General features: G+C 32.2%; 3 protein-coding genes across 7 annotated transcripts; 2 read left to right on the top strand and 1 right to left on the bottom strand.

The window, feature by feature from the left end:
* Positions 1–1,998: 1,998 nt before the first annotated feature.
* Positions 1,999–7,326, top strand: LOC148226652 (uncharacterized). Its single transcript, XM_088204423.1, has 7 exons — positions 1,999–2,037; positions 3,898–3,953; positions 4,022–4,094; positions 4,158–4,216; positions 4,284–4,359; positions 4,424–4,482; positions 4,550–7,326. The coding sequence occupies exons 1-7, from the start codon at positions 2,019–2,021 to the stop codon at positions 6,701–6,703; spliced, it is 2,496 nt and encodes an 831-aa protein (XP_088060549.1). The 5' UTR covers positions 1,999–2,018; the 3' UTR covers positions 6,704–7,326.
* Positions 7,327–7,996: 670 nt separating this feature from the next.
* Positions 7,997–17,183, top strand: LOC148226651 (dipeptidyl peptidase 9). Of its 5 annotated transcripts, none has more exons than XM_088204418.1 (18): positions 7,997–8,076; positions 8,808–8,870; positions 10,140–10,418; positions 11,155–11,523; positions 11,586–11,683; positions 11,814–11,916; positions 11,978–12,099; positions 12,162–12,300; positions 12,371–12,533; positions 14,148–14,322; positions 14,390–14,475; positions 14,550–14,702; positions 14,767–14,998; positions 15,063–15,238; positions 15,315–15,458; positions 15,704–15,782; positions 15,899–16,091; positions 16,165–17,183. In XM_088204418.1, the coding sequence occupies exons 3-18, from the start codon at positions 10,147–10,149 to the stop codon at positions 16,367–16,369; spliced, it is 2,709 nt and encodes a 902-aa protein (XP_088060544.1). In that variant the 5' UTR covers positions 7,997–8,076; positions 8,808–8,870; positions 10,140–10,146; the 3' UTR covers positions 16,370–17,183. The 5 variants fall into 5 exon arrangements, with proteins under 5 accessions (XP_088060544.1, XP_088060547.1, XP_088060546.1 ...); XM_088204421.1 differs by having other exon boundaries at positions 7,997–8,096; XM_088204420.1 differs by having other exon boundaries at positions 7,997–8,421.
* On the bottom strand, positions 16,957–25,989 carry LOC148226650 (uncharacterized). Its single transcript, XM_088204425.1, has 7 exons — positions 25,932–25,989; positions 25,200–25,562; positions 25,034–25,137; positions 24,804–24,952; positions 24,656–24,730; positions 19,807–19,922; positions 16,957–19,737 (listed from the first exon to the last, which is right to left on the bottom strand). Exons 1-7 carry the CDS (start codon positions 25,932–25,934, stop codon positions 18,427–18,429), a joined length of 2,121 nt encoding a protein of 706 aa, XP_088060551.1. The 5' UTR covers positions 25,935–25,989; the 3' UTR covers positions 16,957–18,426.
* Between the last annotated feature and the right edge of the window lie 1,154 nt (positions 25,990–27,143).

The following is a 27,143-nucleotide window of genomic DNA, read 5'->3' as shown; positions in this document are numbered from 1 at the left end:
TAAACAAGGGGTAACCCGCAAGAAAAATATAGACCAGTAACACAATAGGCTCGTACTGAACAAACCACCACGGTAAAACCCTCGTAGTGTCTAGATAAAAACAATCTCTTTTGACATAAAGGAATGCATAGACAATGTGTCAAATCACGTTCGTTTGTCAAATCATTATTACCCTCGTAAATACAGAGAATCCATACCCTTTGTGCATTAGGAATGCACAAATAATACACCATCGGGCGACAGAAAAAACACCATTGATATACATCTCTTACATTATATGACCTTCGAAATGTGTTCATCTAGTAAATCTCACTATTTCGATTGAAATTCATGGAGGCGTGAACATATTTCGCTGGTTGAATATCCAACCGCAACAATTGGTTGACTGATCTCTACATTGTTGTGATTCGTTGGATTTTCCCAATCGACTGTACAAAAAGCAGACAGACAGACTCTAAGAGAGACACCACTGATGGGAGGGAGACGAAGCAGTGAGCAGACGGCCAGACGATCGATATGAATCAGGGAGACAACGCTCCTACGAAGATATACTCCAGAGATGGCCCAGAGAGTCTGTCCGCCGTCAAAGCGAGAACATCACAACATCCCAAGATCAGACATCAACAGACTTTACGTGACTAAACCCGAAAAATGCAACTCATTTCTAAGAAGCTGCACATTTTCACTTATTTGTAACCGTGAGCTGGTTTTGATTCATTGTTTCCTCTAAATATCGCAGACAATAATAAAAATCAATGGGACGCTTACGCCCATACGTGCATACAATTACTAAGAATGCATGCAAATGCACAGCTTTCGTCTTTATTCGGTGACGAAATATTTTTAGTCCGCAAAACAACGATTGAAAATCGTTGATTTAAATCAGTCTAAACCAAAAATTCCTTGCGAAAGTTATATATGGATTTTTTGCAAAGTCGTGCATATCATTATAATATTTATATAAATTTAAGCGTTTATCAAAGGGTACAGTTTAGCAACATATAAATAGTGCTTTGTGATCCCAATAACTATATAAAAGTCTTGCGAGGTTGTCGAAAAGTGGATAAAAAATATATATTAGTTAAGTGGCAAAATATTTTAATTACTATATATATATATATATATATATATATATATATATATATATATATATATATATATATATATATATATATATATATATATATATATATATATATATATATCAAGGGTGGATTAATTTTTCGGATATGAGCGATCGGTATATAATTTTGAATATTTTAAGCCATAAAACTAACGTACCCATCTAGAGCAGAAAATAAAAAATAAAAGGAAATAGAGCTAGTCTCATTTAATTAAAGAAAATCTTTGAATGATGTTTAATTTTAAATAAATATCGAACAATGTGTAAAAAATAACAAAGAAGTAAGAGAAAGTGTTTCGATAGCTTTTGTATAATTTCCTGATGAGGTATTGACTTTCATCTTCCCTTGATCTTTACCGAACAGATTTTGTAAAACAAAGTTGCTTATTCTAAATTTAACATTTCTTACAAAGAGAAGCCTTATCATATTTTATGCATGATTTATAATACAATATAAAAATATCTGTTATAATTAGAATTTTTAATGTGTAATGCGTGGTGGGGGGGGGGGGGTATGTTTGGAACTGGGTTGTAAATATCTGTATATATATACATATATAGCGGGCCTTTATAAATTTGTCACACATCAGCCCCTAGCGAAGTACAAATATATGGCGTAATTACAACTGTCATCTATCGAAGACTATGATTAAAGCAATCTAAAATATGAACATAGGCACAAAATAGCAAAAAACCTTTTGCTTAAGATGCAGAAGCGTATATTTAAACTATGTTAAATTACTATTCTAAACAAATGATTGTTGAGGTATTTTTATAAGTAAGTTTTTTGTAAAGGCAAAAAATTAAAAAGTATTTTTTTACAATTGGCAATTTTCAGTCATGCTCAGAAATTCATTCTATTTGGACCAGATATTAGTTATAAAGCAGAGTTACGATGGCGTTTGTCAAAACTGGTGTGTTCCATTTTAATCTTTTTTACTGATCTCAATTGAAATGTTTGCTTGACAGACGATATTATTTATGTTAAATTAAATGTTCATGAATTTGATGAAACGTGTGGTGACAGTCTAATCGAAAATTAGGTAATACACCAAAGCCTCGTATAACACGGTTTCAGAAAAAAAACAACAATTAAAAATTAATTAACGTGTTTGATTTATACGCATATGGATCGCGCTATGACAAGATGAGAATTTAACAGTTAGACCAGTTTCACACGTGCCGGATGGATTCGCCCGGCACTGGGCTGGCGCCGTGTAATGGGGGTGGTGTTGTATGGGCTAGTACTGACCATTTCAGACGTGCCGGTTGTCGCCGGCCGCGCTCACTACAACTGTCCGGCGCCAGGTACCGGGTTGAGTGTGGTGGAGGTAAAACTCAAACATGAACCGGGCCGTTGACAGTGATTGTGGTATCTTGTAATAAAATGATTAAATATATTCCTCATGTTTAGGCAATAGCGGAAGAAATGAACCTCGAAATTTTAATTATATTAATATAATCTCTTTTAATTCACTGAAATGCGTGGAAGAACTTATGTGAAGCCGTTAATCCTAAATGACTGGCATCAGTTGACGGCGTATAGGTCGGGTTGGAAAGAAACCGGCCACGTGTGAAAGGTTTGTAAACGGCGCCGGCATCTTTTTTTTATTTCTTTAATGGCGCTCTGCATCCATTAAAGAAATAAATCAATCAACTTTAAATTCTTGCTGGAAAAAGCTTTGGCCAGAAGTAGTCCCTGGAGAAAATGTTGTACCACCAATAGAAGATGAATACCAAAGAATAATTAACATTTGTCGTGGTATTAGTGGAGAAAGATTTCATGATATGGATATTCAAGATATCTGAGAAATATTGAAATATCGACGTTGAACGAAGAAGAATTAGTCGAAATGTTGGATGAAAGTACCATAGTTAATGACTCAGAAAGCAGTTGCAGCGAAGTAGCTAAATGTTTCATATGAAAAACAACAAATGATGGCTTGAAATTGGCTGATAAATTAGAACCATTTTTTTAGAAAATGATCCTATAATGGAAAGAAGTTAGACGTTCAAGAGAGGATTACAGCAGATCATGGCCCCTTATAACGAAATACGTAAAGATTTATATACTAAAAGTAGACAATCGCTTATTACAGATTTTTTAAATGTCAAATCCAAAAATACTCTGATGATGAAAACTTACAACCGACTTCGAAAAAGAGTCGAACATATAGAATTTTAAGTGATAGCGATGATGAATGAATAATTTATTATATTTTACATATTAAAGTTTTTTTCGATAAATATGAAAATGTATATTTTTTTGTTTATTTAAGAAATAAAGGGTACTAACAAATTTAGATTTTTTTCTTGGAACGCAAACCCTAATTTTGTATGAACTTCAAACCTCGTATTGCACGGATTTGTATAACACGGCGTTTTTGTGGAGCAATATGACCGTGTTATATGAGGCCTGGGTGTATAGGGATTTATCGTCCTTTATTGGTTTAAGCTGTCATCGCTGCATTACTCACATATACACTCATTCATAGAAAAATAAAATGAATGATCTTGATCAATTATTTTCGAGTAATTTAACGAAATAGTGCTTAGCTTGGGTTAATTTGTTTTAAAAATTGTGTTATATATAATTTATAGTTGAATATTTTTTTGGAAAATATGTGGATGCGTGCAAAGAAAAAATACTTGCATAAATTATATATTGAAAAATTTCATTAAAACTACCAACAATAAAAGTACTATGGTTCGATTTAAAAGCTATAATAAAAAAGTCACAATAATAATAAAGTAATAAGTTTTATACTTTGCAGAAGCTGATATACAAAGTGACAAAGGAACATTTGACATGATACATTGTAAAGACGAGGTAATGAACAACATGGTAATGTAAAACTTGTTAACGCATGTGACATTAAATAATGTTTTCTTTTCAAGTTTTTAAATGTTGAACGTGAATTCGATAACAGCCAAGTTACGCACACGCACATACACGATTTGTTCGAAACAGGTTTGACCTTAACAGTATTCAAATTTAACATTTCAATATATTTCAACAATTATTTGACTTCAGAAATGCACGATGTTAAGAATATACTTGAGGCGAATTATCAAAACAGCGACACCACCCAAGTAATAATCGGAAAGATTTCCTTTTTCATATTTACAACTCGTTTAATGAATACAATTTTAATTTTAGGAACTGGAAAGAGTTCAACGCGAATCCGATAACAACCAAGTTACGTACACGCACATAAACGATTTGTTCGAAACAGGTTTGACCTTAAACAGTATTCAAATTTAACATTTCAATATATTGCAACAATTATTTGACTTCAGAAATGCACGATGTTAAGGATTTTCTTAAGGCGAATTATCAAATTAGCGACACCACCCAAGTAATAATCGAAAAGAATTCGTTTTTTATATTTATAGCTCGTTTAATGAATACAATTTTAATTTTAGGAACTGGAAAGAGTTCAACATGATGATTCTGATAAAAATGAGTATACATCCGATTCTAAAATAAGTCTCACACAACATTTGTTAACTCATAGCGACATTCGTGATATTCAATATGAAAAATGTGGTAAAGCATTCAAATCTCAAAACAATCTTTCATCACATATGCAAAGTCATAGAGACGTTTTTGCCTTTAATTGTGAAAAGTGTGGAAAAGGGTTCCGTTATAAAAGCACACTTGCAACACATTTGATAACTCATAGCGATGCTCGTGACTTTGAATGTGATAAATGTGATAAAGCATTCAAATCTCAATACAGTCTTTCATCACATATGCAAATTCATATAAATGTTAGTGCCTTTGAATGTGAAAAATGTGGTAAAACATACAAATCTCAATTCACTCTTTCAAGACATATGCAAATTCATAGCAAAATTAATCTCTTTGAATTTGAAAAATTTCATTATAAATCTGCACTTGTAAAATGTGAAATATGTGGAAAAGCATTCAATTGTAAAAAAAAACTTTCAAGACATATGATCAGTCATAGCAATGTTCGTGACTTTGAATGTGAAAAATGTGGTAAAGCATTCCGTTATAAATATGCACTTGTAAAACATATCAATACTCATCACAGTGTCTTTGAATGTGAAAAATGTGGAAAAGCATTCAAATATAAAATAAATCTTTCAATACATATGATTACTCATGACAATGAATATGACTTTGAATGTGAAAAATGTGGTAAAGCATACATATCTCAAAACAATCTTTCAAGACATATGATTAGTCATAGCAATGTTCGTGACTTTGAATGTGAAAAATGTGGTAAAGCATTCCATTATAAACACGCACTTGTAAAACATATCAATGCTCATAGCAATGTTTGTGACGTTGAATGTGAAAAATGTGGTAAAGCATTCAAATCTCAATACACTCTTTCAAGACATATGATTAGTCATAGCAATGTTCGTGACTTTGAATGTGAAAAATGTGGTAAAGCATTCCATTATAAATCCGCACTTGTAAAACATAACAATACTCATCGTGATGTTCATGACTTTGAATGTGAAAAATGTGGTAAAGCATACAAAACTCGAACCAATCTTTCAAGACATATGATTAGTCATAGCAATGTTCGTGACTTTGAATGTGAAAAATGTGGTAAAGCATTCCATTATAAATCCACACTTGCAAAACATATCAATATTCATAGTGATGTTCGTGACTTTGAATGTGAAAAATGTGGTGAAGCATTCAAATCTCAAAGCAATCTTTCATCACATATGCAAATTCATCAAGACGTTCATGCCTTTGAATGTGAAAAATGTGGAAAAGCATTCAATTATAAAAAAATACTTTCAGTACATATGCTTACTCATAGCAATGTTCGTGACTTTGAATGTGAAAAATGTGGTAAAGCATTCAAATGTCAAAACAATCTTTCGAGACATATGGTTACTCATAGCAATGTTCGTAACTTTGAATGTGAAAAATGTGGTAAGGCATTCCATTATAAACACGCACTTGTACAACATATCAATACTCACAGCAATGTTCGTGACGTTGTATGTGAAAAATGTGGTAAAGCATTCAAATCTCAAAACAGTCTTTCAAGTCATATGATTACTCATAGCAATGTTCGTGACTTTGCATGTGAAAAGTGTGGAAAAGCATTCAGTGATAAAAATAAACTTTCAAGACATATGCAAATTCACAGCAGTATGTATGTCTTTGAATGTGAAAAATGTGGAAAAGCATTCAATAATAAAAAAAATCTTTCAGGACATATGCAAATTCACAGCAATATGTATTTCTTTGAATGTGAAAAATGTGGAAAAGCATTCAATCATAAAAAAAAACTTTCAGTACATATGATTACTCATAGCACTGTTCGTGGCTTTGAATGTGAAAAATGTGGTAAAGCATTCAAATGTCAAAACAATCTTTCAAGACATATGGTTACTCATAACGATGTTCGTGACTTTGAATGTGAAAAATGTGGTAAAGCATTCAAATCTCAATACAGTCTTTCAAGACATATGGTTACTCATAGCGATGTTTGTGACTTTGAATGTGAAAAATGTGGTAAAGCATTCCATTATAAATATGCACTTGTAAAACATATCAAGACCCATCGCTGTGTTCGTGTCTGAAAGTGAGAGATGTGGAAAAGCATTTAGTTCTAAAACTAATCTTTCAAAACATATGCAAATTCATAGCAATATTTATCTCTGAATGTGAAAAATGTGGAAAAGCATTTGAATTAAAAAAACAATTTTTAAGACATGCAAACCCATAGCAATGATTATGACTGAATGTGGAAAAGCATTTAAACGTAAAGGGTCACTTACAAGACATCCGGTAACTCATCAATGTTGGTGACTGAATGTAAAAATTGTTGAAAAGCAAACTGATATCTCTCAGTGATGGGTATGTTCTTAGGTGGACCACAACGGCCGGCAGAGTTAGGGCATCCAAATATACAGCCAAATTCATTACCCTATCCCTGGGTTAATTTTCATAAATTAATGGGGTACCCGGTTCGGTTCTGAGTAATTTTTTACCACTATTATATACTGATATTCTGCACTTATAATTTATATTATAAACTAAAATATTTGCTTTTCGTATTTTAATCGAATAGTATTTAGTTATAAAAATAAGGAAATGTTTGAATATAAAATTAAAACAAATGTATAATTATTAATATTTTATTTAATCGAAATATGTATGTACACACGTATCGTTGAAATAAACGAAGAATAATTTTAGAAAACAAGAATTTTTATTTTACTACATACATCGCACTACATGGATAAAAATGTATTAAAATAGTAATTCATCACTGGTATTATTTTTTTCTTAAAAGTAACCTTTTTTCCTTTGGACCAAATACAGATGTTTAGGATCCCGGAGACAATCAATCGCGACTGATTGACGGTTTCGATTGATGCTGCGTCAATCGCTATGACTCATTCGGTTTGTTGCGTCGTCGAAGGAAGTCGTATCGAATCTGTCAATTTTTTTTAAACAGTCCCGGGATTCTAGTATTTGTTGCAATTACTATTGCGATACTATAGACTCAGAAAAAAATTGAAAAGAATCACGCGATAATTATAAAAATACTATTGTTGCACAATAATAAATAAATAATAAGTTAGTAATTGGTATGAATTTGCTCCTCGTACCTTGGAAATGATAATAATGAAAACGTGTGATTTTTATTTATTTATTTAGCTAATTGTTTATAAACTAAACATTAATATATGCTTTAATATTATATTACTATAGTTTGTAATCGGTATGAAGACTTAAAGTTCCTTTTAGTGTTGATTATTATTTTATAGTTTTGTTGAAATTTTTCTCCTTCGTAATGTTGAATTGTTAATAATACCTATATATTTATTATACATGGTCGAATATTTGACGCTTTTGATTAAAAATATGCTTACGCTGTATAAACAAAGCGACGAACTGCTAGCTGTCTTGTCTCGTTCGAATTGATGCGAATCAATTCAATGCGAATGTAAATAAAAAAGAGTAAAAGTAAATTTGTCGTAATGAATCATAATGTTTTGATATTCCGGTTTATTTTTTATTAAAAAGTGACGTACGTCACTTTTTAAATTTGGCCCAAGAACGAGCGAAATCTTGATCAAGAACTCACCGCCGTTATTTTGCAAAAGTCATAATTGGCATCGGCTCTTTTCGCGCGATATAAAAAAGAATGTTAATAAAATAGAAAGTGTACGATAGTGCAAGTGGAAAAAGTTGACGAGTGATTTTTCGAAACGAGAAAGTATGAGTCGCGAAAGATCGATCCTCGAGAGCCGCAGCGCCGGCTGAAGGCTGAGCCCCCCCGAGTACTCTCGTAAGCTCCTCGTTCAGCTACGTTCCGCTAAGTTCCGCTAAGTTCGCACCGATCGTCCCGTCGCTTTTGACAGCTATCGTCCCGCATCGCCGGCGCTGACATTTCGCACTCGTCTCTTCAGATTCTGCACAATTGTTCACAGAAACTCTCATTCGTGAGTCGCGACACATTCCCTAGACGCATTTCCGTCGATTCACCTCAAACTTTGACACTATGCACAATTAACTGAAACATAACCTCAAATGTCATTACACAAAATCACTATACCTCGACTATACTGCGTCAACGATTACGCAAAATTTAATTATTCCGACCGCTCCTATTATATGCAAATTTTCAACTAAATCCGTATTACATTGCATTAATTGATTTATTGATTTTTACAGGTATAGATAGATGCCGTCGAAAACGATACTGAACACAAATTAAAGATCATCAGCTGCGGCTTAGTAAGTAATATAATCTAATTTATCTTTTGAGGTCCGTCATTGACGTATACTCGGTTATAATATTTCTAATAGGTCTTTCTCGTTTCAAAACCTTTTTACTTTTAATGGAATTTAAATTGGACTGGTCAAAGTTTATATTAAATAGGAACAATTATTTTGAGACAGATGGTCAGAATCTCAGTTGGCAATAGCATCATGTCATTCCCATGTCGGCCACCTTTTTTGGTTAGGCTCACAACATTGTCAAGATACACAATAAGCTCTGTCGTTATTACCACTTCGTTCATCGCTCTGAATGCCATACAACAGATCCTACATACAATTAAATAGATTCGTTGAGAGTTATTCATGGAGTGTTCACTGTTCTGACCGACCTATCCAACAGCTTAGATGCAAACAATATATTTTATAAGATATAAATCATCCTATATTTTTATTCTGACCATTTGCTATTTTTATTCTAACCGTTTGATATTTATTCAGCCCCCTCTTCTAACCAAAATGCCCATTTTCTTAAACTGATAACTTTTAGTATTCATTTCTATTTAAAATAAAAATAAATTAAATTAGAATAAAAAATGAAAATATACAACACCACTAAAAAATCACTCAATCAATAAACATTTGGAAGTAATAACATTATGAATTGTCAATTTAAATAATAGCAAAAATAAATCTTGGTAAATTTTTTAAAAACAATTAAATTTACATCAAATAAAAGGCTCTAGTCTAGATACAATTTACATGATTATTAACATTTTTATTTACACAATTGTATTTTTTTACAAATTAATATTACATTTATGTAAATTATTTCAAAACACATCAATCACCTCGCTAAAATATATTTTTTTATTCATTTGGAGATGCTGTGGAAGCTAAAACAAAAGGGTTACCTTGGACATTTTTGTTCAAGGAGAACAAGTAATGTCTGGTCATCTTATCTTAGAATATAGCAAGTTCTGTGCTTCTGTTTTCTTGCCCCAAAATTAATTTAGTATGGGTAATTTTTCTGAGATTCTCGATTGTACTATACGATAAATCAATTTATTTTTATCTACTGTGTCATAGATTTCTCAAAGAAATTAATGAACATGTGGTGTAATTTTAATGTGATCAGTGGTCGATGTAAGCATAAATCCTGTTGCACAATATATTCAAGAATATTTTGTATTTATAGTGTTTCTTGTCATTTCTCCTTCGTCCATATATCCTCCTAATTTAGTTGTTAACGCGTCATATTATATATTAAAAATATTTATTTTTCAGCCTTAAAATGGACTCAACAAACTCACCCAAGGCGCCCTACATCAACAATTGTAACGACGCCCCAGTGAAAAAATGCTCATGGACCGAATTGAAAACTATCGTCAGCGATCTCAGGCGAGACATCGCCATCGTGTCCAGTCTTCAACCTATGCAGATATCTTTCAGGCGAATGGCTGATGGAAAAATTAGAATATACTACCTTGTGAATGCGTCAGACTGTTGGGGAATACCACTCTTATATGTAAACGTACCTTTGAGCTCCGATCGAACTATACCGAGGTTTGCACATACACATGATAGTATTTTTACATTGTGAAGATCCTAAATGAAATGCATGAATATTTTATTTATATAAATAATTACTTATCAAACACAACTCAGTAAAAATACCATTTTTAATTCTTAACAACTTCAACTAATTTCAAATTCCGTTAAAAGATGAGGCATACTTCAATGTAACTTGTTATTGCAGAGACTTGGTCTTAGTCGATACTCAGCGAAGCTCTGTTTTGTGGGAATTCTGAAGTGAATTCAGTACTCCTTTTAGAGTTAGAGGGGAAGCACTTCACCCATCCTGTTCTCGATCATCTGGCCAATGCAATGATTCTGAGTGGAAACAGACTAATTGTAACAGTCTACTTAATATCTAATAAAAATAGCATAGCAATGCAATGGAGGTCTGAAGGTCCAGTTACTGTAGACACATTTCACCGACTGTATCCGTTGTTTAAGATTTTTTCAGAGTGCTTTCTACAAATGCTTTTAATATGCGATCAGCAGGCCGCTTGTATCATGCCAACGAAAAAAGCTTACTCTTTGAAAGAAGCAATTATTGTAGGTATATAGACTTTTATTTTAGCAAGTCCTTGTGACAAATTTTGTAGCAACGATCTGAGAGGACCCTACAATATTATTTTTGTTTTAGTCGCAATTTTATTATTTTTAAAGATTTAAAATAGATTAACTTCTGCTTATCTCAAGTTCTAATATGTTTTTTTTATTTATTTTTTGACAGATTGATTGGCAATTTTGTAATGGATTCGGTGCCGGAGAGTAGCAATCGAAGATCTCGCGAACAACAATTGCTATCGGAACGGCAACGGGCCAGCACTTGTGGTCTCATAACGACTTATCAGCTTCATCCTACGGCTCCTTCGATTATTTTCCCCATGTCTGACGGATTGTATATTTTAAACAACATAGAAGAGATTTCTACTCCTTTGCCTTTGGAGACGAGAGATGGATCTACTTTGGCGCCGGTGATGTGTCCTAAGAGCTCTTGGCTGGTGGCTCATGCCGCTCGTGGAGATTTATGGGTTACGTCTCGCAGAATGCGCACTTCGAGTCCTTATCGTCTTACTTATGCTTGTAGAGGAATGCCTAGGTATGTATGTAAGCCCTTTCATCCAATAAGATCCGTCTATAATATGTTTATTTTAATTTAAGGCTTGCGGAAGATCCCCGTCAAGCTGGTATTCCTAGTTATGTGATGCAAGAAGAATTTTCAAGATATACTGGCTTTTGGTGGCAACCCACTAGTAATGGTAACTATTCGAAATCGAGTTTAAGTTTCATTATATATATTTTGAGTAAAAGGACATATATGTATGTATATACATAATATGAATGATTCACTATATCTTTATCGTTAATATTATTACATTTCTATTCTAGATAATATCTACCGAATCTTATATGAAGAAGTGGACGAGAGTAATGTGGATGTTTTGAGCTTTCCATCTCATAATCGACACAATGGAGACGTCGAAGAATTCAGGTCCGTTTTTCAATATTTACTGCACATAATATAAAATCTGAATTATTGATTATTTCTTTAGATTTCCTCGAGCCGGCACAGCGAACGCACGATCTGTATTACGCATGGTGCAATTCAAAGTTCATTTCCCATATAAAAACGAATCGCAAATCTCACTCGATAAAGACAATCCTGTAGATATGGGTATGACAATTGAAATTGATTAATCAAAGCGTATTTTTCTTATAATTTACTATGTATTTTAGAGCGCGGAATGGACGAAGACGAAGAAAATTTATGTTTGATTGTCGATTTGCAATGGTTAGACTTGCAGAAGTCTTTAGAGGAGGAATTTCCGTGGTGCGAATACATACCTCGGATCGGTTGGACGCCTTGTGGCCAATAGTAAGTTTTATTTAAGCGAAATTATATAAGCAAATATGCGCATTTGTTAAAAATAATTGTTGAAATTTAGTGTGTGGTGTCAAATAATGGACAGGCGACAACAGAGACTGGAGTTGATTTTGATTCCATTAGAACAATTTTCAGTACCGTTTTATTACGGCGACACTAAATCAAATCGAGAAAATCCATTTGCGTCTACGGAGCCTCCAGTACCTTCAACTATACCGATACAAGTATGTCTTTGTGGATCATATTTATATTTTATTGTTTTGATTGGCTGTCTGCGCTTTGCTCCCTGCTATAACAACCCTTTAATGCTTTACTATTGTGATGTTTTTTTTAAAATTATCTTGATCTTCCTGCACAGTATGATAATAAATAATAATTTTCTGTGACAATGTCACACAAAATTATTATCATACATTGCCAAACAGAATGCGAAATGACAAGAGTATGGTTGCCAAATTTACACCTGTGCAACCTAAAAGCTAAACATCTTAAAACAGAATATAATTTTACCAACGCCTAAATTATATTTTCAATTTAAATATATTTTCGTTGGTAGAAATGATTCCACTGAAATGGCAGTGAAAATATAACTTTACTGGTAATACACATTCACTGTAAAATCTACAATACAATATTGCGCAAATTATACGTGTCTCAATACAAATGAAAAGATAAAGGTGAAAACAGCAGACAAATTTCAAGAACTTCTACATTCTTCAAATAATGAATAATAGTATTGCTTCTTTTTAAATAGCAACTTCTTATATAAAATGTTAATACTAACCTAAAATTTCACCCAATAATTGTTCAAATAAGGGATCTTCTTGTGTTTTATCGACAACTGTCTTAATGAGATTAGCCCCTCGTCATTGATTGACAAAGCTTTGTATTTTTGCAATTCCTATGAATTGTCAGGTGAATTGCTAACTTTCAAATAAATACCAAAAGTGCTGCCCATCATTCACTTATGTTGATATATCGGCTATTATAGAATCTTCAAAAATACTTTGAACCTCCTATCTGCTATTCAAAATGTATTATCAAATTTTAAACACATTTTGACAGTAAAACGAGTTTTTAAGTTAAGTTAAAACAAAAAAAGCTCCTCACGATTTACACACTTTTGTAAACACATCAATCGAAAAAATTATAATTTAATTATTTATTTATGAATGAACATTAGTTCACATAAAATATAATGTAAGTGGTTTGTGATAAACATATTATTTTTATTATTCCTCATTTTTAATTAATTTGTGTATTCAAGGAAGTTCTTATGCGTAGGTTGAGATATATTGTTTTTCTGAGTCATTTTGCATTTCTTTTCTCTAAAAAAATGCCACTTACAAAATCTACAAACTACAAAAAAAATCGGCAAAGATTTGAAATCTCTTAAAATCGCCAATTTTATATGCCCCTTGAATGTAATTATTTATACCAAATCGATATACAAATACAGTAATACTTTGAATAAAAACTTTATGACTTATTAATATTTTTCATAAAAATACATGTAACAACAAATACCTCTGAACATCTGTTTTTATGCAGATTATTATTATAAGTGAGAGACAAATAGTAATGGATTCTAATAATAATGCAACTACATTCATTTCTCTTTTGCTGCTGACTGAATAACTGGTAGCTTCTTTGCTCATTATCTTGTCAATAAAGTAAAATGAACTTGCATCATCTCTTGAATCAAGAAATTAATATAGTATTTTAAATTAACGCAAGATATCATTATCATTTTGCACCTTATTTCCAAATCCCTTAATGATAGTACTACTTATATGAAATTATACCAGAGTATGCATAAGTCTAATTTATTATTTTAGGTTTTATTGTCGGAAAGGAATCCTAGTGCTTGGATAAACGTACATGACATATTGCATTTTTTGCCGATGAACGATCAGACGGAGATTCGTTTTATATGGGCTTCAGAAGAATTTGGTCATCTTCATCTCTATTTAGTATCATCATTTATAACTGGAAGTTGTAATAAAAAAGAGGGTATTAATCGTTTGTTTAATACTGTACTAAAATAATATACAAGATTTAATGTGATGTATAATTTCAGTGTCTTTTAATGCAGACGGTTCGAATATGGATAGCAAATTGGCTCTGACAAGGGGTGATTGGGAAGTTATCGGAAAGAAGATATGGGTAATTAGATGCTCCACTAAATATTTATGAAATAATTGTATAGATTAATTCATATAATGCGTGTTTTTTTATAGGTTGATGAGGAAAAAGGCTTAGTTTATTTTATTGGACTTAAAGAAACACCTTTAGAACGTCATCTATATTATGTTTCATATTTGTGGGAAGTTGGTGATGCTCCGAAGTTATTAACGGAGCGAGGTTTTTCACATATGGTTGATATGGATGAGGTAAAATACTGTTTCGACTTATATAACCTAAAAAAGCAACATGAAAAATATTCATTATTTGCAGAAATGTGAAGTTTTGGTTATAACTCGTTCAAATTTGGAAACTCAGCCCTCGTGTCATGTGTTTCGGTTGACGCACACAACTTGGGGCGGCCCGAGTAGCGTAAACTTAGAACCGTTAGGACCCTTATTGCATCCGGCCGACGTATCCATCGGCGTCATTGATTGGCCAGATTGGAACGAAAGGTCCGATGTGAAATGGGGCACGCGGAAACCCGCCATCAGTAGATTACGAGGTATGAAATCTTTCGTTAAGCATCTCACATATTCAGAGTATCTAATCAAGTTTAATTGCTGCAGGTTTCGAAAGTAAATACACTCCCGAATTGTATAGTATGCGTTTGTGCGAAGGCACGGGTGAAGAAATACACGCTATGGTATTCAGACCGATCGGTCAAGACAGAGATAAACCATGTCCCACCGTTCTTCACGTTTACGGAGGTCCAGTCGTGCAAACTGTTACGAACACATTTAAGGTTAGTTTCATGACTATAGATGGATATTTTTGCCCCCTCTTGTGTGATGTTTTTTATAAAATTTTATTTTTAATAGGGAATGCGGCAATTAAGAATGCATATGATGGCTGCGAGAGGTTATTGCGTCGTATGCATCGATTCTAGAGGTTCAAAACATAGGGGCGTTAAGTTCGAAAGCCATTTGCGTTGCAGGATGGGCACCGTTGAATTGGTGGATCAGGTATTGTCGAAGAACTTTTTTATTCCAAATTGAATTATGCTAACTAAAACTCAACAGTGGATTTAATGACAATCATGATATAAGAGTGTAAGAAATTTTTCAGTCTTTATTACAAATTTACCAAATAAATATAAAGCTTAAACTCTCGACACAAAACAATAAATGTCTATATTTTAAATAACTTATCTGAAGTATCTTAATAAGATGTTAATTAATTGCTTATGATGTATTTATTTTCTCTATAGGTAGAAGTTTTGAAATGGCTCGCTGATCACGTCGGTTGCATAGATCTCAAAAGAGTCGCCGTGCATGGATGGAGTTATGGTAATATTTTATTCTATTTTCATACATATACAGCAATTTTCTTAAAATATACTTAAGCATTAATATAAAAACTAGTCTTTTATATTGTAACTAATAATAGTGATCTAAAATTACAGGTGGATACTTATCATTAATGGCTTTGGTGCAATATCCGGAGATATTCAAAGTGTGCATCGCTTGCGCTCCTGTCACATCGTGGCATTTATATGACACGGCATACACTGAGCGGTACATGGACCTTCCGAACCTAAATCCTGTAGGATATGCTAGAGGGAGCGTATTGAAATACGCAGAACGTTTCCCCGATCAGTAATTATTTTGTATTTTTGCATTAATAAGTAATCTAATATTTTTTATCTAAATATGATTGTACGTTATATAGAGAGAATAGGTTGTTGATTGTACACGGGCTTCAAGATGAAAATGTGCACTTCCTTCATACGCAGCAGTTGATCGAGTCTCTGGTCCGGGCCGGCAAGCCATATCAACTCCAGGTGTATCCGGGCGAGAGGCACTCGCTGAGGCATCCAGAAGCGAGCGCTCACTACGAAGCCACGCTGCTTTCGTTTCTCCAGAACTATTTGTAACATTTCTAAGCCAGTCTTTGTTCTGTCATGATCGTAACGATCTGGTGCTTTTTGATTAGTTGACGTTTTATTAAAATTTATTATATATACGTACATAATTAATTCAGTGACCAACCAGGACGACAATGTGCAATGATCTATTTATGTTTTACATCTATAATACTGTATTTTTAAGAATTTAACACACACTCATACACAATAACGTACCTACGTGTGAGATTATTGGCAAAGTTTCTCTAAAATGATCTCGCATAGCCTTAATCCGCTTCCATTTCTTATTTAAATAGTCAATTTTATTAAAGTAATTTTTTTATATGGAAATATTTATATAAAGAAGGTTATAGAATGAATTATGATCGTTGTTATACATATTTATTAAAAACTCATATGCATTCAAGACTGAAAAAATCGCTACACTCTGCAGTTCGACATTTTTGTTATACTTTTGCTAGAAACGCATTTTCTAAGACAATTTATTACATATAATGTATGTAAATATGCATATAAATTTTATTAATTTGTATTACTTTTGTATATTAACACATATTGCTTAAGTTTTTTTAGATTACTAAAAAATAAATAAATTATTTCAGGTATTTAGTATTTATTAAGATCCAATTTTTTATCATCATTAATTTTTGCAAATAACCACATGTTACTTTCGAAAACATTTTTTATCTTTATAGTATATATAAATAGATTTGCAAAAAATTCACTCGCGAGGTTACAACTTTCGGTAAAATGTCTGTTTTAAACAATCACATGTCATAATAGTATCTTGTAAACATATCTAAATAAATGAATTTTTGCCAAACTGACCTTTTATTCGAGTTATCATATTTTATATAAAAAAGGTCCGTTACATTTTCAATTCGACTTTTGGATGCACCATAATATAAGATAATATTAAATACATTACATATTTTTGAGAGTTAATTATTAGCCTTTTCACCGAGGCTAATGTAATAACAATCGCTGACAATTTTAAATTTTTTCAAGAGGCGTGAATATTATGGGCGAACTTAACAAATCCATGTTTCGAGATGATCAACTACAAAGCTTTTATATATTTTTACAATCAAATAAATTAATGGGTAATTAAATGATAATTTTTATTATGAGCATAGTTTAATCGTAGAGCAAGAATCATTCGGCTATATTCTGGAATCTACTATTTACTATGTGTCTCTTAATATTCATGTTCGCCCTTAATATTCTGGACGCCTTATATGAGATGTTGCTTTGTATACATATTTGAATGTATAAATACATTAAACTTCAAAATAAATATCAATTCACAGTGAAAAGTTTAATTATTGGTTGCTATAATTATAACACAATGTAGGACCGACCCAGATAATTGCAGGGCCCCGTACAGAATCAATGCATAAGGCCCTATGATAAAAAAAGCAAAAAAAACTTGCTTAACATTGTAAAATATTTCACAGTAATGGTCAGACTTTTTATCCAGAGAATCTACTAAATTGACCGGATACTTCATGACTTCCCATGCTTCTGGTCGGCCCTGATACAATTTAACAGAAATGTATTTTCCATACATAAAATAAATTTACCAACTGGAATATCACACAGGTTGAGAATGCCTGATTGCGTCGACCTAATCGCATATTACAGTTAAAATTACACAAACTTCCAATTAACAATCCTATTCCTATTACATAATTAAAGTACATACACACAATTTATGTTATGACATAATAACTAGTAAGGTATATTTACATTTTTTCGGAGCTTTTATATTATCATTATTACTATATTTATGTATATATAAAAAATCAACTACTTTATCGATACGGTATGTAAGCTTTTGACTAAAGGTCAGCACGCTCGATTTGTGACTCACCCGAAAAGTTTGAGCGCACCTGAACTAACTCGCCTACTCGCGAAGCCGAATTATTCAATTTTATAATATAAATCTTCATCATACACAATACTTAAAATAAAAGGAGCGAAATTAAAACATACAAAATCCTTTCATCTAAATATAAAACCGTTCAAAAATTTGTACAATAATTAGAATATCAGTTACTTATTCACTATCCATCATAATCTTTATCACATCTATCGTCGTGAGTCCAATAACTCGCCTTTCTTGAAACTTCCATCGTGTCCTTCTTTTTAGAACTGCCGCGGCTGTCTCGTCTACCCGACGATTTGGATTTATCGCTTCCGAGATCAGTTTTCGAATCCCAGATTTTACTTTCGTTGTCAGAGTCTTTGCGTTTCCAGTAAGAGTCTTTGTCTTCGCTTTCTTTTTTAACTCTCGGATTATCTTTCTTGTCGCCGCTTTTCTTATCGCCTTTGTTCATTCTGTTCCAGCTCTTCTCATTCTCTCCGTTATCTCTGTAAGAATCGTGCTGCAGGTTAAAATTTTCACTGACGCTATCGTCTTTATCGGTCCTTTCTCTTCTTCTCGAATGGAACTCTTCCAATTTAAGCGAATCTTCAATTTTCGCTTGATCGTCATCGACTTCGTCGTCGAATTGCTCGTTCATCGGTTTAATCTGTTGCCTCCAAGAGTTAAGATCTAAACGTTTAGATAGCGCCGAAGAAGAATTAGAGTTCTCTTTTCTTCTGTTGAGATTCGCTGGCGGTAGCTTCGGCGGCGGATAATTCCAAAAATCTATACCGTCCTGACTCGCCGAAAGGTTTGCTTTCGCCGAACTATCCGACGAGCTCTTCGGCTTATAATTCGGCGGCGGCACCGACGGGCAAAACTTTGGTATTTCTTCAGAATTCGACGTACTATAATTATAATTGGACGATTCGTTGAAATCGTCGTTCTTTTGTGCTTGTATCATCCTCGAGCCGGCTCCGAGGATAGGCCTGGGTTTTCTCTCATGATTCATCTGACCATTCACCGTCAGTTCACTCTCGGACGTGTAACAATCTGTATATTTCGAGCTTTCGTAAACGCTGTGATGAACGGGTCTATCCTCGAACACCTCGTCTTGCAGTGTACTTTTTATCATCCTCTCTCCGTTGCTCGTATTCGACCATTTATCACTAGAATCCGATTTAATGGAGCTGCGCTTTTCTTTGATTTTAGGTTCTGTTTTCTGATCGTGCGTTAGTTTCGAGTTGCAAGTTTCGCTGCTGATGCTACTGAAACGTTTGTCTCTAGGTTCTTCGTGAGTGGATTCGTCCAAATGTTTGCCGTAAAAATCTTGCAGGTACTGCGGTAAAGTTTTGAAGCAATACAAGCACTGATCCGAAAGCAAAGATAGCCAGATTCGACATGCAGGCGGTGGCGGCTGTCGGCCGATGATCTGTTTGCGGACCGACAAAGAAATGTTGTCAAATTTCTCGGGAGCTTTCGGATACAAATCTTTGCCATACATCATTAGCTGAAAAAATATAGTTGAACATTATGAACACATCAAGTGAATACAACTCATAAACATTTCAACACTTACATGTACGTTTAATGCTTTCAATGCTGCAGGTGTATTACATTCTAATAGACTAATAAAAACGTCGATAATGAAATGTGTCAACATGATTGTGTCTTCAGGATCCATTAGTTTTGATTCTGAAAGTAAATTAAAAACATTTAACTCTGGTGGGCATAGATCACAACAGTGGTTTTCCCGTTGTCATCCTATCGGCTAAAATCTTAAAATTATATTTAACATATACTCAAGGCAATTTTAGTAATATATTGCAATAAAATATGTTTATCATTATTTGACCTTTTTACCCGAAACAGATAAAAAGTTAAATTTTGGAGTAAACAGCTATATATAATTAAAAAATAAAAAGAGTTTTATTTCGCATTTTTAAAAACTCATTGTTCTGAGGTACCTCAGCTAACAAGCGTGGGATTTTATTTAATTGATCCGTTCTGATCCATTTGTAGCATTATTTTTGTGTTGTATTTTGTATATTTTTTTCATATATTTTTGTTAAGAATTTAATTTTTAAAATAGATATGAGCCGTTATTTTTGAAAGTGGTATAAGTCCATTTATTCATACATTGAGATATATGGGTTTGCATTTGAATTAATCTAATAATATTAGCAAACAATATTCAATTCAGGTAATGTTTTTAAAACTATAAACATGTTAAATTTTATTATGCAATAATATTTAATAAAAATGTTAAAGAAAATAAACGATTTTATATCACTTTCAATAATAACAAATTATGAAATACATAAGCAATTTTAAATTTACATTTTAATTGAAATTTGATTTTTAAATTTAAAAAATAATAATTAAAAGAAAGACATGTAAGTAAACGAATAATTTAGTTTATTAAGAAATAATTGCAGTTATATTATAATGCATTTTTAAAAAAAAGAAGCATTAAAAGTAAATTAGTTAAGATAACTGATAACAAACTTATTCATATTTCAATCTTATTTCTCCTTTACAGTTAGCATAGTCAAGTAATTATGGGGAATATGAGGTAGTAAACTTATTAATTATGATTATTACGAATGAACTTATTCCACATTTAACAAAAATATTCCTGTTATAACATTTTATAGTTCAATTTATTTTGATTAATTTATGAGGATATTGTACACCATTAACAGCTTAAGAACAATCGGGCAGAGATGGAATTATGAATAATTATTTCCATTGCTCAATTTAATTATTATTATATTATAAGAAAAGAGTGCGATTTAACAAAGAATTAATTAAAGAGATATCTGCATTTAAATGAATACTTTGTTCCATAAAACAAATCCTTTGTGAATTTATGTAGGATAAATCGTCGATTTTTTTCTTTGGAAAAGGATTCGTTGCAGAGTGATTCATGTGTTCAATGATTCATGGGGAGAGTGATTCATAGGGAGAGGGTGATTCATAGGGTGTAAAATGCTCACTCGCTCGTACCTAATCTATCCAACAATAATACACAAACAATTCGTTTTATGGAACAATTATTTTATATATTGCTCATTTAACCTCAGACCCAGTGCACATTGCAATGCACTTATTTTTGAAACCATTTTCGATTTATTTTCGTTGGGACTTTTGTAAATCTAAGCGTACACCATAATATTTCAAAATACAAAATAATTCCATGCCCCTTTAATGTACATACTTAAAAGAATTTACCAAAAATATATTTTCTATTAAAACTTTTTTTTAGATATTTTTTATAATTTTTCATATATTTTGTTTTTTATTATATTATTATTTAAATTTTATAATTATTTACCTAAAAAAAAGAGAAGAAAAAAATATCTGCTTTTTGAACAACTAATTTTTTTCTTCTAAAAATTAACTTTAGCACTTTCAAAATAACAAACAGTTTATATATATATATATATATATATATGTGGTTGAATGCGTTTTCGCGGAGAAATATTTGGTTAATATTTCTAGGAGTCGGATTACTCCGCGTACTTTTTTGATTCCGTGTGGAATCATGGTCCCTACGTTTCGGCCAGATTCGCCCGGCCATCCTCAGGGGAAAATTGAGAATATGAACATCCGGTGTGGGCAAAGCCCAGCATGTGGTTGTTCAGATCTGAACAACCACATGCTGGGCTTTGCCCACACCGGATGTTCATATTCTCAATTTTCCCCTGAGGATGGCCGGGCGAATCTGGCCGAAACGTAGGGACCATGATTCCACACGGAATCAAAAAAGTACGCGGAGTAATCCGACTCCTAGAAATATTAACCATATATATATATATATATATATATATATATATATATATATATATATATATATATATATCTTTTAGTCATGTTTTCCAATTCCTAAAGCTATTATAAATCGAAAAAAGTCAATCATTAAGCAGTTTTAAAAATCACATTACACAAACGATCCTTCCATTGCGAAAATGCCACCCCCAAGTAAGAGCCGCCCTGGCGGTCCCCTACCCCTTCTAGCTACGCCACTGGCAATATTGGGATAAAACTGTATTTCTATACTGCATATTTATCTTAATTTCATTTGAGAATCGTCATTATTTTTTGCTATCAATTATATTACGTCCTAAAAGTTTTACAAGCAAAACATAAAACTTTAACGACTGAAAAAAAGGAGGTCAGAAACATTTACATTCTGAACAAATTAAAATAAATATGAATATTTTTAATAATCGATACTAATCAAATTAAGTTTTTGATATAAAATTGAATGGCTATGATAATTATAAATAACACATAAATAAGTCGGCGACTACTCACATTAATTTTCCATAATTATTTTATATTAAATTTATAATAAATTATAGAAAAAATCAGTGATTCTCAACGTTTTATTGATTTGAGTTTTTTTGTATTAGTATTTTCAATACTTCTTTTTACATATTTTATTGAAAAAGCTGAAATGACGTCCCTGATTCTAAAGCAGAAATTCTCGTTTTATCTTTCACAAAAAACCTAAACAGTATTGAATCTATTCGGTAAATATTTTTAAAAATATGTCATTACAGTGAAGCCTTATCAAAATACATTTTCACTGGTAGATATATATTTTTAGTAGTGTAAATATAATTTATCTTGCAAGCGCTAGTAAAATTATATGATTTTAACTTTTTTATACTTAGTAATATACACATTTACATACTTATCATTATTTATTTACATGCGAAGTATAAATGTTACAGCGAGTGTTTTTTTTAGTGCAAATACATTTTCACCAGTAGATTTATATTTCTATTAGCGAAAATATAATTTAACTGATAAGTTAAATTATATTTTCGCTAATAAATGTTTATGAAACTTGCTGCTCTAAAATGTTTATGAAACACAATTTGATAGTTGTGAAACGTACATTTGCTGTTCAAACCCAAACATAACCTAATAAAAGTGCTAAAATGAATTAGTTTTAAAACTAATTCATTTTTTAAAACAAGTCCTAAATACAAACTAAGCCAACTCATTTCTTAGGGAGAAATAAGCGGAAGAATTACAGACAGATGTCGCATATTGCTCCATGGTTTATCTGTACTTGGATATTAGACCATTTTTAAAAAATATGATAGCCATCCTTACTGATTTTGTTGCTTTTGACGTGAATTTTTGACTTCTGAGAAGGGATGATTGTTTTTTTGCACTCTCCTATTGATCGAAATTCGATTTAGATATGCTTCATTCGATTATCACTTATTGTAAGTCATAATATTGTAATAAAATCTTAATATGAACGCTAGATAATCAAACGATTCCACAGCAACAGTGATGGCACGATTTTATTACTTCTGACGTGAATTCTAAGCAGGGACGCTATTTGAGAGAGGGGGGGGGGTTTGTTCTCTTTTGAATTTGGCAATAAAAATGCATGTCATTTAATAAAATACTATGAAACTTAATGAAATAGAAACATTAAAAACCGATCACTGACTGGCCAACTTTTGCCCCCCTCCCCCCTCCTGAAAAAAGCTGAACGTCCCTGCTTGAATTTGGCCAGAAAAATACAAATATTAAAAAATGAGCACTGGCTGGTAAACTTTTGCCCCTCCCCCCTTAGAAAAAGCTGCAATGACGTCCTTATTAAAAGATACATGCGTAAATAATTAATTTGTATCTATACTTAAATAAATAATTTTCTAGAATTCATAAATTAATAAATATACAACAGAGCAAAAATTCAAAATATTGTAATGAAAATAAATTGTAAAGATATATTATACTAATAAAAATTTAATTAAATTAAAGTACAATTAAATAAACAAGTAAATATATACACATTAAATTAATATATAAAAACGTATATATACATAAAAAATCCAAAATATCTCAAATAATTGATATTAATATATAAATGTAATTATATCTATGAATTAATTTAATCCTACATATTAAAATTATAAGATATTCAATAGTATAATAAGTAAATTGTCGTAAAAAACTTATTTTTCAAGTAATCAATGCACTTTCTAAAGAAACTAGAAAAGTAACATTATTTTTTTTATAATCTTTACAATTTTTAATCTGCATTATTGCGCATTCAAGATTATATTTTACTATTCAAAAATATCCATAACTACAAATTTGAAAAGTAATATCATAATCCTGTATTATAAATGAATTATTTACGCATGTACCTTTTGAATGAAAATATGTGTAATTAGTTTCAAATTTATATTTTTCTTAACGGATTTAAATATGAAAACCTTCTAAAATTATATGTAATTTCATACGAGAGCAATGATTGGTAAAGTATTGCAAGGTTTGATGTCGGGTAGATCTGAATTGATACGACTGGTAGCCGAAATACTAAATAAAAATAATATGGACTACAAAGAATTAATTGAAATGTATAGCGAATTATATATTTATCATATAACAACCTGTATAAATATCCGTGAGAAGCGATGTTGCATTTATTAAATATTGATCAGCTCCATCCAAAAATATTTCCAAACCTAAAATTATAAATATAAAATTAGTAAAAATATAAAGAAAAGGTATTGTGAAAGGTAGCGTTGAAAGAAGTACCATCGACTTTGTCCCGTAATGCATATAAGAACACGCTATGTAATTTTTGTTGATGCAACTGCACCCGAGAGAATGAGATCATTTTAGATACTTTTTTTGCATTGTTGGATTCTAATATCGCAGCTGCTGCGATTGCATCCATCGCCGGTCTAAAATATTTTTTCTTATATAAACTTCTACATAAATATATGTATATATATATAAAATTGCTTTGTTTATTTATTATTTACCTCAATTGGTGCGGTTGAGTGCATAATTTGACTATAACGCTTTCAATGTGACGTATCTTTTGATTTGTTAATATTCCGTCGTCCGCAGGCGATAAAAAGTTAATCTGGAATAAGATTTAATATTAATCGATTTATTTGAAAGTATAAAATATTAGTCGAGTCATACCTGTTCGATCAAGTAAGCGTACTTTTCGTCTATGTAGAGCACTGACTGCACATTATCGTCTGCGAACACGTCGTTGTTCTCGTAACTGTCTACGCTCTTGCTTATGTATCCCTTAGTCATCTCGGTGGCGTTCTGCGGTTCTAGACCGACGCTCATCATAGACGAGGCGATCTGCGATATCACTTGTTGGTTGAAGTACGAATTGGCATTTATCCTAGGATTGACGGGGGTCTGGAACTGATTCGCGACTTGACTCGGCGGTTGACTAGACAAAGGTACTTTAGCTCCTATCTGACTCTCCAAATTCTTCCTTATGTCTTTGTTGCGGCCGGTATACCCACGGCCTCTCCCAGCAGGCGTCGTCTAAAATTCAAAGTGTAAACACGTAAAGCGCGATTATCCTAATCCCGCTCCCAATCGATGCTGCACATTGTCTTAACGGTTTTTCAAATATAATTACACATTGTTTACATTATAAGATTCTGTAAACACTCGAGGTTGTTTAACTGGATGTTTTTCGAGGTGCGAGTCGCGCGGTCGACTGTTTGACGCGGAAGTCGAGAGACGCAGCGCCAAAAGGTAAATACAGAAGCTAAGGTCCAGCAAGGTGTATATTGATGTTTGTTTATGAATAAATCGATACCGCAAGCGTCTAAATATTTAACCTCTAAAAATTGTATGTCAAAGCTTAGCGAGCGTTCGCGCATAATGAACGTAGAGACAAAAACGTACCATATCACCGGCGGCGTCTCGAATGACGGCCACCGAGCGCCCCCTAACCCACACTAGTGACGTCAAAATGTTTATGCTCGTTAACTTCCTACAATTTAAAAACTCGTTACATCGGAATATTTTTAAATACATTCAAATTTATAATACAATATAAATTTCAGCAAAACTTTTTATTTAAATAATATAATACATATTTATTATCTTGATTTTATGTTTGTAGGTAATTTTACGTTAAGATTATGGTCAGCCCAGCTTCACCATCGAATCAATAATTTTATATTCGATCCCTGCAACGATCAAAATTAGGGAAAAGTAAAGATAACAAAGAGGAATTGACCTATGATGTTTTGTTGTCAGTGCAAAAACATTGCAGGATAGAATGTTACGAAAAATTAAGAGGCTTGGATACAAAGCAAAGATTTGACGTAAAAAAAATATAAATGATATTCTGCTTCAGGCCGAATTGGGCAACCTCACAGTATTAACTTACAAGAACTACGCTTTCATCAGATCAGTAATATGCCGCAATATCAGCAACGTATATTTTATACGTATTCAACTCAATACAATACAATACGCATTCAGTCCCAAAAGCACACATACCGACGGATTAACTCACAGCCCAGCTATACAACAATATTATGAACATGCAACAACTGATCTATAATTGTATACATCCTCTTCCAGTCACTAATTACAATCATTATAACAAAAAGTTTTCTCAAAGTCTGAATACCAAGTTTATTCAACAATATCTTTAACCCTAAAGGCCTGGCATAACTTTGTGTTTATTTAATTTTATTTCTATTTATTAGTAACAATATTGATATTTGTTTATATTTCTACACATAAATAGATATATTTATTTAAAGCTGAATATTTTTTAAATGCAAAAATAAATTATATTACGATGTTAAAAATATTAAAAATACCTTTTTCTGCCGCAGGCCCCTGAATCATTAATTTCACAGGGCCCTGATTCGTTATCGGTAGCTTTGTATGTAAGAACAGATAACACTCGCCATCTTACCTGTTTTATTAATACATGCATGCTCTTTAATAGTTCAATTGTCCTAGCTTTCTCGATTCAATATTATATCTCTAATGTTTGGTTACAGTAAAAGAGGCGGGGGTTCGGTGGTTACAGAAGTCTTTGTGTAAAGTGTGATTTAAATACATGTTGCACTCTCTATTTAAACTGTTGATCTTGTG

This window comes from Plectrocnemia conspersa, unplaced genomic scaffold (genome assembly GCF_051122295.1).
Source record: "Plectrocnemia conspersa isolate PC_06_02 unplaced genomic scaffold, ASM5112229v1 ptg000014l, whole genome shotgun sequence".
NCBI lineage: Eukaryota > Metazoa > Arthropoda > Insecta > Trichoptera > Polycentropodidae > Plectrocnemia > Plectrocnemia conspersa.
Note: the sequence above shows the minus strand (reverse complement) of the source record. Positions and strands in the feature narration are given on the sequence as shown.